Genomic DNA, 12,078 nt, shown 5'->3' with positions numbered 1-12,078 from the left:
TCGCCCAGTGAGTTATTAAAAAAATTAAAAATTAAAAATCTAAATCTAATATCAGAAGTGGGACTGAGCCCCTCTTTTGAGTTGTTACGTATTTAAATTTAAAAAAAAAACGACAGAGGGAAACTCTGCCCCTGCTTCTACTGTAGAGATCTCAGTGGATTTTTAAATTGCAAAAAATATTCTTACAAAGAAAAGGTACAATAATATAAACTTAGGAGCAGTCTACGGTTTTAGAGCTCAACATAACACAACAATTCCCTTCTTAAAAGTATCTGATTAAGTAGATGAATGCAAATCTATTTGTCCTAATATTTGGTGTACCAAACTTAGATTCTTTGGGTTGGATTCTGATGGAATTTCCTTTATAGAATCAAAGAGTATTTGTTCGAAACGCATGCTTTAATTACTTGGACTTGGTTCAAGAGGTTCTCAAGGGTAGTGCTTTAGGGCCATTAACTTAACTATCTCAGCACATATCAATTTGCAGATGACTTTTTGTTTCACGATACAGACGATGCTGATTTAAATAAAATAAGAGTATATATTAATAACTAATATTAATAAGGGGCAATTGCCAGAGTCATCAATACGCGGATGACAGCCATAATTCGTATTTTTTTTCTTTTAACGAGTGGAAAGAGGTTAAAAGTATAACTGAGGGCAATCTCAGCGACTGGTATCATTTTCAAAAAAAGAAGTTCAAAAATCCAGTTTGAGATTCGTTTATGGCATCAGAAAATACCTTCCCATCTTGCATCTTGCAAGGGACACTGGGTGGCGTGACATGCAGCAACAAGGCGAAGTCAGCATTCGAAAATGACCTCCTCAATCGGCCCAAAGCGTTTTATTCCTACGTTGACAACACGTATAACCAGGACTTCATTTCAAATGAATTTACTTCATATTTTGCTAGTCACTCTCTTGCCTTTTTTCATAAATTTATTGTATCGAGAACGCCTGCGTATTTGTCGAATGATATCAAATATAGAACTGATATTCATGGTCTAAATCTAAGATTGCGAGGTCTGATACCCTCTCCCCCCAAAACAACACTGTACCACATTACCTAAAACGTGTATAGCCTGTCCCCTACCATTAAAAACTAAACATACAAAGATTTAAAAAGCTACTAATGAAAGTACTGCTCAGTGATAAAGAGATTCCAGTATCTCAATCTACTTGGTCCTTCTAATCCAGTATCTGACGATTAGTGTTTAAAAAAACGCTTTATATTTCCCAGTATTGCACTATGGTTGACGATGTTTTCATGTTATCGTTAAAGTCTTCAGTTCTCTCCCCAAAGTGACCAAATTTAACAATTAAACGTTTTAATTCACTTGAAAGAAAATTCTCTCCTCTGTGATATTATGCTTTTTAGTTTGTAAGTTAGGTAAGATTTAGTTGCTGAGACTTGAACAATTTAATTACCTCAAAGCTCCTTTTAATAATATAAATAACATATATATTATAAATATTGCTTTTGTATATGTTACTTTTACTTTGAACATGTAAATATATGTATTATTATTATTGTTATCTGCTGTATAAAACTGTATAACAATATGTTTCTCTGCATCTCTTTCAATGATTTTTGATGATATTATTATTAATTGCGAAGGTGTCTGTTATTTGGGCAATACATTTTGTTCTAAATATATGTCATAACCTGAGTAATGTCAGAGTAATTTACCTCAATAAGTTTCAAAACACCATCCCATCCTTGTAAATGGATACATTGTCAAAGTGAAGATAGCCCGGGTAAAGTTTGTTCATAGATATAAGAAAGTGACTAACTGATACGAATTAAGGAAAGTCCCGGGCAAGCTATAAGAATGAAATATGGACGAACGGGTCCGTACTTTGCATAGAATTTAATTATTTGGGGTTTTGTTAGGAAATATACTAAACAATATTTATTTATTTTTGCATGTATTTATGTTTAAATTTAAAATAAAATTACAAATTATTTTTATTATCTACTTAAATTACTAAACTACACTTACACAGTATCACTATCGCTATCATCGCGTGTTCTAATTATTATTTGATTTATATTCTGCTTTTTCTATATGTTAAACAGAATTTGCCCAACTTTGTGGAGGGATGTTAAAAACTTCGGTTTCTATAAGTTTGAGAACATTGGAGTTAATACGGGAAAAACATTCTTACGACGAATGGCAGATTTCACTTGGTGCCAAACATGTTCAATGGGATTAAATATACAGTGGTAAAGTGGAAGCCTTAAAACTGTATGCCCTAGATTTTTTGCATGCTTATCACAGACGTATTCCTTTTGTAGGTTCAAGCTTTGTAGACCCTCAACTAATTGCTTTTTGGAATAAATGTATGTATAAATTTTGAAAATGAATGTCGCTATTATACATGTAGTTTTGAATTGTTGCTACTGTGATAACTTGCATTGTCCATTACAATGACGCTATTAGGAGGAATGTTTGGAACTAGTTTGTTTTTAAACCAACTTTCATATAAATCAGCGGTGGTGTCTTCGTGGTAATCGAGAGAAGAATCTTTAATATTTTTCGCAGACAGAGAAAGTTCATTTGGAAGCCAACCATCTTTAGAGCCAGCATGCAAAATAGTCAACCCAACCCTTTTGGCTTTTGATGTTCTCTGTAAATCCCATTTTTTTCTAGATATTCCAGTCGCCATTTCCGAATTCCTAAAGATTCCATTAAAACTTGCCTTTTGTCAATTTTTTTAAATCTAAAACCCATGTGTTGAATACACTTCCATAAGGTAGTTCTGCCATTCAACATTTAACCCACATTTAACACTGGTTTCATCCTTTTCAAGCCTCCTAATTAAGATATCTAAAGTAAGCACGCTTTGTTCCTCGTATAACTGGTAAATTTCACGCCGTATTATATCTTGATCACTTTCATCTACACTCGAGAAAATGTTAGCATCGCTTCTTTTTTTCTTCGCTGAAATGGGATTATTCATAATTTTCCATACAGTTGATGTTGGAATTTTCGTCAATGTGGCCGTTTCTTCTAAAGATGCTTGCTTGTTGGCACCACGTTCCATGGGGGTCAAATAAACATTGTTTACAACTCGTTAGCCTCAATAGAATAGTGTTTTCTACATTTGGGAGGGAGCATCTCCTGCGATACATTAGACTCGCACATATTTTGCATAATTCGCACACAATTCAACACACGCTGTATTACACACGAAATAAGAATGATTACTAATAACTTAAACTAAGTAGTATATCAAACCAAAGAATATTAAACACAGGTAGGTAAATAATTATTTTCTATTACGGACCACAATTTTACCTGAATTTAAATTCCGAAACTTTTGGTTAATAATCTTGTTGCATTGTATGTTAATGACCACCCTTGGATAATCCCATTCAAAAGCAATTAATCACTTTCTTATATCTATGAACAGACTTTAACAGACAAAGATAAATAACAAAAAAGTAAATATCCTGTTCTTTTATTTGGGTTTCCCAATAATTAATTTTGGTGGTCGTTAAATGGGCTCACGCGAGCGATACGCCCGTTTCGTGACATTTACCTGAGTTTAAGGTTCCACAGCAAAGCGGCTTCGTGGAGGTCGGTCAGCTGAATCATGTCTTCGACACCTCCCCGTCCCAGGTCCTGCCTCCGTCTGACCTGACCTTCACCCTCGCCGAGCGCGAAGGTCTGGGCCTGTAAAAATTGATACCTGTGTTTACGAGAGTTTCGAGTTTTGTGTAGCGACTCCCACGAGTGATTTCCATAATATCCTTTCACCGCCTGGTAACAATTAAATCCGAAATGGGACTGTTGGTAACTAGAAAACCGGGCGACATTGACGCTATCGGAGAAAAGCAGCTATATTTCTTGTAGAAAATGCCTTTCGGTTAATTGCAATAAAAATTTGATTGATTGACGCAGTTGTCGATAGCCTGATAATGTAAAAAAATGTTTAGTTGAGTGATAATTTTTGTAGTAAAATAGTAAAAATATCAGAAGGAGGCACCGGTGACAACTGATGATTGCAGTAGCTTGTTATTTATACTTATACAATGCCAAATCTGATAAAATATATGGTTTAAAAATTATTAACTTTAACCGAAGAACACTTTTCTTTTTTAAATATCTGTTTATTAACATACTCAAATTCTAAAATTTTGGTTGTGGTTAGTTAATTAGTCCCGTAAGTGTGCAACCAAAAAATTGTTTAAAACATCAATTTAGAGAAACACCATAACTTACTAATAGGTTATCAAATGTAAAGTTAAGAAATTCTGCTGCTTTTAGATAAAAAAAAATATTATACCTGGTTATCGTTTTTTAAAATTCAAGTACACAAATGTTTATATTATTATTAACATTTATTTAATAAAAATATTCTTTAGGAAGTAGGCAGGGTTGTGGAAATAAATATTAATTTATTTATATTGTGCGTTACGTCGCCGTCGCGTCGTCGTGAGAAGTAAATAGAATAGCTAAGTATTGGATTGTTCGGAAAGTCATTTCGTTTTTTTTGGGGAACATGAAAGACAGTTTTCGTATAGTGAATAAATATTTTATTAAATTATATATTGGCCATTCTGCTCCAACACCTTTTGCCATCTTTCTGGCAGTAACATAATTCCCCTCTCATAAAAGTTTTGGTCCTTGCTGGCAAAAAACTGGTTCAGGTGGTTTTTGACATCTTCATTTGAGGTAAAGGTTTTGCCATCCAAAAAATTTTGCAGGAACCGGAACAAATAGTAGTCGGAAGGCGCCAGATCTGGAGAATATGGTGGATGTTGCAGTACGTCCCATTCAAGCTGTAAAAGTTTTTGGCGAGTGACCAAACTTGTGTGAGGTCTCGCATTATCCTGGTGGAACACTACACCCTTCGTGTTGATTAATTCGGACCTATTCTCTTTAAGTGAATCATTCAATTTGTCCAGTTGATGACAATAGACTTCTGAATTAATCGTTGTATTGTCCGGCAAAAGCTCAAAAAAAAACGATTCCTTTGACATCCCACCAAACGGAGAGCATCACCTTTTTTTGGTGAATGTTGGCTTTTGACACGCTTTGAGCCGGTTCATCTTTTCTGCTCCATGACCTCTTGCGTTTAACATTGTTGTATACAACCCCAGTAATAATCCGCTTCAAAAATGGATCATTTTCTTGACGTTTGAGGAGCAAATCACACACGTCAACGCGACAACACAAATTTCGCTCCGTAAGGACATGGGGCACCCACACATCGAGCTTCGAGGTTAAGCCCATGCCTTTCAAATGGCCATAAACAGTCGAATTCGACAAATTTAATCTCTCACCGATCTCTCGTGTGGTTATTCGCCGATTTGCATCAACTAATGCCTTTATCGCATCTTTGTCAGCTTCAACCGTCCTTCCAGACCGTGGTGCATCTTCGCCATCAAAATTGCCGGATCGAAATTTTGCAAACCAGTTCTGGCACTGGCGTACTGTTAACACGCCTTCTCCATACACATCCGTCAATTTTTTTCTCGCTTGGACAGCATTTTTACCTTTTCTGAAGTAAAAAAGTAAAATATGACGAAAACGCTGCTTATTGCTCTCCATATTTAAAAGGGCACCAACCAAAAGCTACTGCGTAGAATTAATAGAACTTTTTCACACACAAGCCTTGCAATATCAACTCTCAAGACATATAATGGTTATGCGGCTTAAGTGTGAAGTTGGTTTCGAAAAAACGTAATTAAGTCCTCTGACGGGAAAAAAACGAAATGACTTTCCGAACAACCTTATATTTCTTAACACGTTATAAGTTAAAAGAAAACGCTAATGATTTAGTCAAAATTAAATATGATTTTGCGTTATTTTATAAATCAATAAGGCAAAAGTATTGTCTGCACAGCATCACAAAGAATTGTTTCCTATTTAATCCTTAGTTCCTTATAGTCCTTTTTTTCTCTTAACGTTAGACCAGAAAGTCCTATTTTTTAGTTTCAGGTACATGAAATGTTAATGGAACTGGTCTTCTTATGAAATATAATATTTTTATTGGAATTAAATTTTCCCCGAAATTGAATTAATATTAAAAGTCTTACATGAATTCAAATCATAACTTTACTTAGGTGTTGGTAAGAAAATGAAAGAAAATTGTTCAGAATATTTAGACGCGATCTTTCAGGCAGTCTTTAAAAACAATTTAAAAACTGAACTACTATCAAAACCGACAAGGAAACGGTTACAAAAACTGAAAATGTAAACGCCGATAGTGACCGCTAACTAACCTAAACTAACGACATTTTATAAGAAGCCAGTAATAACTTGTTTTAAACACAACTCCGTTTAAAACAAATACCCAATGCATTAAGCAAAGGAAAAAAGAAAATCGTCAATGTTTTAAGGCGACTAAACTAACAATTAAATAAACAAATCAATATCAATCAATTTTTAAACTTAAATAAAGTGTTATATTTTAATTAGTAAAATTGTAGAAAGAAGTTGATTTCTTGTTCATTTGAAAACGCATTTTTTTTCTAAGTGTAACACTCCACAATTGCAAGAATGGTCAATTGCCCAACACTACAGGCAAATGGATAAATCGTTTTAGTGGCGACTTAGCCTTTGTTCACTTTCCCAACTTAAATAAATGAAATAACTCAAAATATCCGCTTTTGAGTTTCCTCGGCTGGAAAGTGCCTATGACGGATTCACTTAAACATCTCCCATAAACAATCATTATTATTCATATTGTCGATGCATATCTGACTCGTCAATCGATCAAGCGTTACATCACTTTTATTCATATTTTCGATGCTTGTCTAGTAATTGTTGTATTGTAGTCGTTCCGATTTTTTATTCGTCAAACAACTCTCTAAAACCAGTCGCCGACGTTTTTTGCAAACGCTATAGGTAGAAATTAATTTATTTTCAGCGAAACCAATGTTTATTTTAGTTTATTTTAATATTCGTCCTAGAACCTAGTTACTAAACGTACTGAACGAAAGTGAACGTGTTTTTTGACAAACCGCAAATTTATAAATATATAAAACAAGGTGAATTGGAAAAACCCAAAGCTTTAAGTAATTTAAACGTACACACCTATACGGAATAGTGTTATTTGTGATGAACAAAAGAATTTTGAATCTTAATCACGAGAGAATCGTCAAAAATTAGTAGCAAATTTGGATTTGATACTAATTCCTCGTTTGTTCCCGATAAATTTTACTTATGCTAAAAAATTTCAGATTTATTGAAAATTGATTATGAATTCAAGTGTTAAAAAAACTGTCGACATCGTTATTTTATTGAAAGCGGATTATAATAAAGATTGGAAGGTTGCTGTAACATATTTTGCCTACCGAATGTACAGGGCAAGAAAATATGTTCCAATTTATCTTAACTCAAATTTTAAGTCGAAAACTTAAATAGAATGTTTTCGACAATATCTAAAACATTTCTGCAAGGTCTCTAGAAGTATGAACGTTTGCCTACTTCCGAAAGAGGATTTCTTTAGTACGTAGCGTCAAAAGTTGAATTTGGTTTTTGTTAAAGAGTTTTTTTTTTCAATTTTATCATCATGTTTTGATTTCCTTAAATTTAAAAAATTTTTAGATTTTATTATTTTTATTAGGAGCCGATTTTTAAAAAATCAGTCTTTTTCAGGCACTAGAATTTTATGCTTTCAATTTACGACGCCAAATGTAATAAAATTCAAAACTTTGTGTTGTGTTTTTTGGAATATATCTTTTATATTTTATCTGAAAACCGCAGAAAAAAGAGATTCAAGAAAATGGGTATGAAAACTAAAGCGGTATATTCATTTTTTATTACCAAGTCTTTTCTTTATAATAATCATCATCGGGAAGAGGACATATTTTGATATATAGTTAAAGTTAGTAAAAAAAAAATATATTAAAAGTAATAATTATTTTAACAATAGGCAAAAACCCAGGACAATATATTATAAAAAAGCAACAAATTAGGATTAGACTTGAATATAACTTGATATTTTGTTTCCAGCTCAACTAAAGTAAAAAATAGACGCTTTTATTACTTACCCAAAACAATGGTTTTAATAAATATATGTTTACCTCGTTAAATCCCTGTTGTCCCACAGTACCTATCGACATACAATACAATAGTATCCAATTTCGTGTGGCTCCTGGTTGTTAGATTGAATTGCGCATTGGTATTTTACGTTGCTTCGGTAATGAGATCTAAATCTTTATCTTAAGACATTTGGAATATCTAAACGAGCATCTACTTAAAAAATAGATCTCCAAACTCCTCAATATTGTCTTCAATATAAGAGGGGTGCAATTGAAACATGGATTTTTATCTTCCTTAAGTAATTAAGGGTCAGAAAAGGAAACTTAAATAGTTTTTTAACGTTCAATGCTTCCCAACCGGCATGGCGCCAAGACCCCTTTAAAAATTCTTGTGCTTCTCTATGTCCCCGATCAATGACAGACACATCATTTTCTTTTTTATGTCAGCAAAGTCCTTTTTAAATTGACACATAAGTTTAGCAACGTCATTGTTGCGACTGTCTCTTTAAGGTTACTTACTACTCGTCACAAAAAAATTCTCTCAACCGCTCAAAAAATGTGTTAGTTCATAACCTTGCAGATTATATGTTTTTTTATACCATATAAACCATTAGGAAGTGGTTAAAATAAAATACCTCCACAATCAAAGTGTTCTCTATAGCTAAGTAGCTATATCATTACCACAGATGATAATGACGTTCGAAATGTCAATAAAAAATTTCACTTCACTAGTCTCACAGCCAACTAATGAAAAAGTATCTACCTGTTCTCTTAGATTAAACCCGACCAATGTATTTTTTTATCGATAAACTTATTTTTGAAGACAACAAAATAGAAAAAATAGCAATGTGACATCGGTATGGGTTTGATTTTCGCAGTAAAGGGATTAACAGAAAAAGAGGAGTGCGTCTTGCACGAAATACAAGTATACAAACTGATTAAAACTCAAGCAATATCGCATACCTATTGTTTTGTCTATTACAATATGTAGATATGTACAAAAAGGCATTGTTTAATAGATTTCAAGGAAAGTTGTATCCAGTCTATGAATGCTAAGCAAGTACTGCCTAATACAAAGCATTCTAAAGTTTTATCAGGCGACTGTCGGTACCTTCTATATATGTATAAGTTAATGTTGTGATATTGCTTTTTTTTTTACAATGATTACTTTTGGTTAGTTTCAATCAATATTTTTCCGTAACAAACTGTTATTAAAAAATGTTTCATTTAGTTAAAAGCTTGTTCTGAAAAAATCACAACGTTTTAGCTAAAAAATATAAAAGTTAAACCTAGGCGAACGACACATTGCTTCCGCCATCCTGAATTTTATGACATCTGTCATTTTGGGCTGGGAAATTGAAAGACTAATATTCTGGTGCCTGAAAATTACTTATTTTTTTAAAATCGACTCCTAATAAGAAAAGTTAAAAGTAAAATTTTACAGTTTTGGATTTTGCTCATAACCGGGTATATTGCTCATAACTGCTGTCGCAAATATACGGTCTTTAGAATATTCCACCATTTTAGTCTTAGAAGTAAAACAAACAAAATGTTAAAATTTGTTTTTTTCTGTTTAATTTAAACTTTAAAGTCACAAATCCCTTACAATCTGTGCGGGGTAATTTTTTGTCATTTTCTATCTTTTTAAATTCTGCGTTTATCTATTTGATTGTGTGATTATTTCTTGACCAATAAATAATATTTATTATTATTTTTTATAAATAACTTATATAATAATGGAAGTTTCCAAAAATTGAATTTTTCATGCTCCAACTTGTTCCTGTTAGATTGTCAAAATTTGTCAATCAAATTATAATAAATAAGTGTCCAAATCGTTTCGACGCCGAGTTATAATAACATTGTCGTGGCGGAAGCGAAATAAATCACAAAGCGAAGAAAGTGTCTGGAAAAAACAACAAACGCGTTTCATTAGCGACCTCTATCTCGGTTTGTTGCCACCTCTATTCAGATTAACGTAACTTTCGTTATATTATATTGTTAATTAACCACTTTATCGCGTAACTGTTTCTTAAAAAACGTGTTTTTCTCACGTTCGACGCGTTACAAACGTGCAAGACATTCTCCTCACCTGTCCGTCGATCACCGCCTGCACCGTGATCACGTTGGCGCTCCTGTGGTATTCCAAAACCTCCCCGGGAAGCCAGTGACCGAGGCCCGGGTCGAACCAGATCAAATCACCCGCGTTCCACTCCATGTTTCCTTTGGTTAGTTGCGGGATGTTTTTTCAAATCACATTGGCCTGAAAAGAAAATTTTTATGTTGTATGTTGTTTCCAAGACGCCTGAATTTATGATAGATTAAAAAAAACAACAGAAAAATTATTGCCAAACTAGCAGAAATACAAAGAAATTGTTTATTTTTATTTGTACAGTCATAATGAATTTTAGGCTATTCGACATGCAAGAGCACTTGTAAGCTGGAGATTTGAGAGGTATATTTTAATGATGACTTTATTGTTAAATAAATTAAAAAAAATAAAATTTTATCTCTAGATGAAAAAATTGCTTTAATTCGGGAGATAGAACTTGGAGAATAGAAAAGTGATGTGGGACGTCGATACTGTCTTACACCGTCTACTGTATCCACGATTTGGAAGTGCAAAGAAAAAATTATTCATGCTGAAGCGGCAGGAGGTTCTAGTAAAACAGCAACGTCTTAAAAATGTACCACTCTCTGGACCTATCGGAAATCTAAAAGCAGAAACGTTAGCTAAACACATTATCGATTTCAAGGCTTCAGAAGAATGGTTGGGGAAGTTCGAACGGAGACATGGTATAAATTATGGATAAATAAGTGGCGAAACTCGTGATTTCGAGAGAAACGTCACTAACGATTGGCTGGAGAGGACGTGGCCAAAACTAGCAGAAAAGTACCCTGCTGACGACATTTTTGATGCCGACGAAACTGGTATTTTTTACAATATAACTGGGAGAGAAAAAAGAAAACTAGTCCTGATTGGAAAATCAACTAACTCACGATGTTTTAAGAACATCAATCATTTGCCGGTCACTTACAAGGCAAACAGTCTGCATGGATGACATCGCAAATTTTTGAAGATGAGGTACGGAAATGGGATGCAGAATTAAAGGGGAGGAAAATATGACTTCTCTTAGCACATCCCCAAATCTACGGAATATTGAATTGACATTTCACAGACAGAATGCGAACAAGACTTGGAAGTTGATCAGCCACTAAGAGAGCAGATAAAGCAGTTTCAAACAACAATTACGTTTACATGTGAGGAGGTGCAAGATTTTATGGTGATAGATCAGCATTTGCCTACAACAGCAGACTTGACAGAGGAAGCCATATTACAACAAGCAAGAAAGGGTGAGGAAGAGCACCAAGTTGAGGAAGAAGATGAAGCCCTACGTTCATTTAAGCTGCTAGAGAAATTTTTTGTGTACCATGGGGAAGATGCCCCTCTCGAAGAAATGGTGAAAATACATGCCAAAGTACAAGATGCGTATTCGCATACTACAAAAATTCAACCGAAAATAACCGATTATTTGAAACATTAAAAGAAGTTCTTAAATATTTATATAAAATGTTCCTAAGAAGATGTTAAAATAACTCTTTATAACGAACAACTCTCAACAAAAAAAAAAAACAGTCCCTTCAATTTCGTTATATAGAGTTTCGACTGTATTTCATTTAAATGATTGTACAGTGAACAGCTAAAATATGAAACGATCTCATTTACAAATCAGTTATTGAATTTCAAGAAATATGCTCGCACACGTCCACCATATTTTTCCGTCTGCATTTTTTGCAGTAAACAGAGCATATGCAGTGTGGGTCAAAAAGAAGATGTCGATACCAAGTTTCTTTTTTTTTAGAATTCTGTGTCAAATTTTATGTATAATTCCTGTAACATGCCCTAGACCTATCAATTTTTATTAGCAAAGATATAAAAAAAAATAGTAAAGTCCCCAGTTAGAAAAACCGTTCAGTTAGGTCATAGCATGAAATCTTTATCTAGTTTTGGATGTCGTAAATTGAAATGCGCATCTAAAAATAGTAGTAATATAGCTAAGACATACGGATATTTGATATCA

At 33.5% G+C, this 12,078-nt stretch overlaps 1 protein-coding gene across 1 annotated transcript in view; it reads right to left on the bottom strand.

Moving 5' to 3' along the window:
• LOC132700173 (unconventional myosin-XV) overlaps nt 1–12,078 on the bottom strand; it is a 75,326-nt gene that overhangs the window by 45,900 nt on the left and 17,348 nt on the right. Inside the window, exons 2-3 of the mRNA XM_060667339.1 lie at nt 10,089–10,259; nt 3,547–3,680 (exon numbers count right to left, since the gene is read on the bottom strand). Coding sequence (XP_060523322.1) covers nt 3,547–3,680; nt 10,089–10,214 — 260 coding nt within the window. The 5' untranslated portion in view covers nt 10,215–10,259. The remainder of the gene's footprint in view (nt 1–3,546; nt 3,681–10,088; nt 10,260–12,078) is intronic.

The sequence above is a fragment of the Cylas formicarius genome, unplaced genomic scaffold, assembly GCF_029955315.1.
Source record: "Cylas formicarius isolate icCylForm1 unplaced genomic scaffold, icCylForm1.1 PGA_scaffold_3__17_contigs__length_32017465, whole genome shotgun sequence".
Classification (NCBI taxonomy): domain Eukaryota; kingdom Metazoa; phylum Arthropoda; class Insecta; order Coleoptera; family Brentidae; genus Cylas; species Cylas formicarius.
Note: the sequence above shows the minus strand (reverse complement) of the source record. Positions and strands in the feature narration are given on the sequence as shown.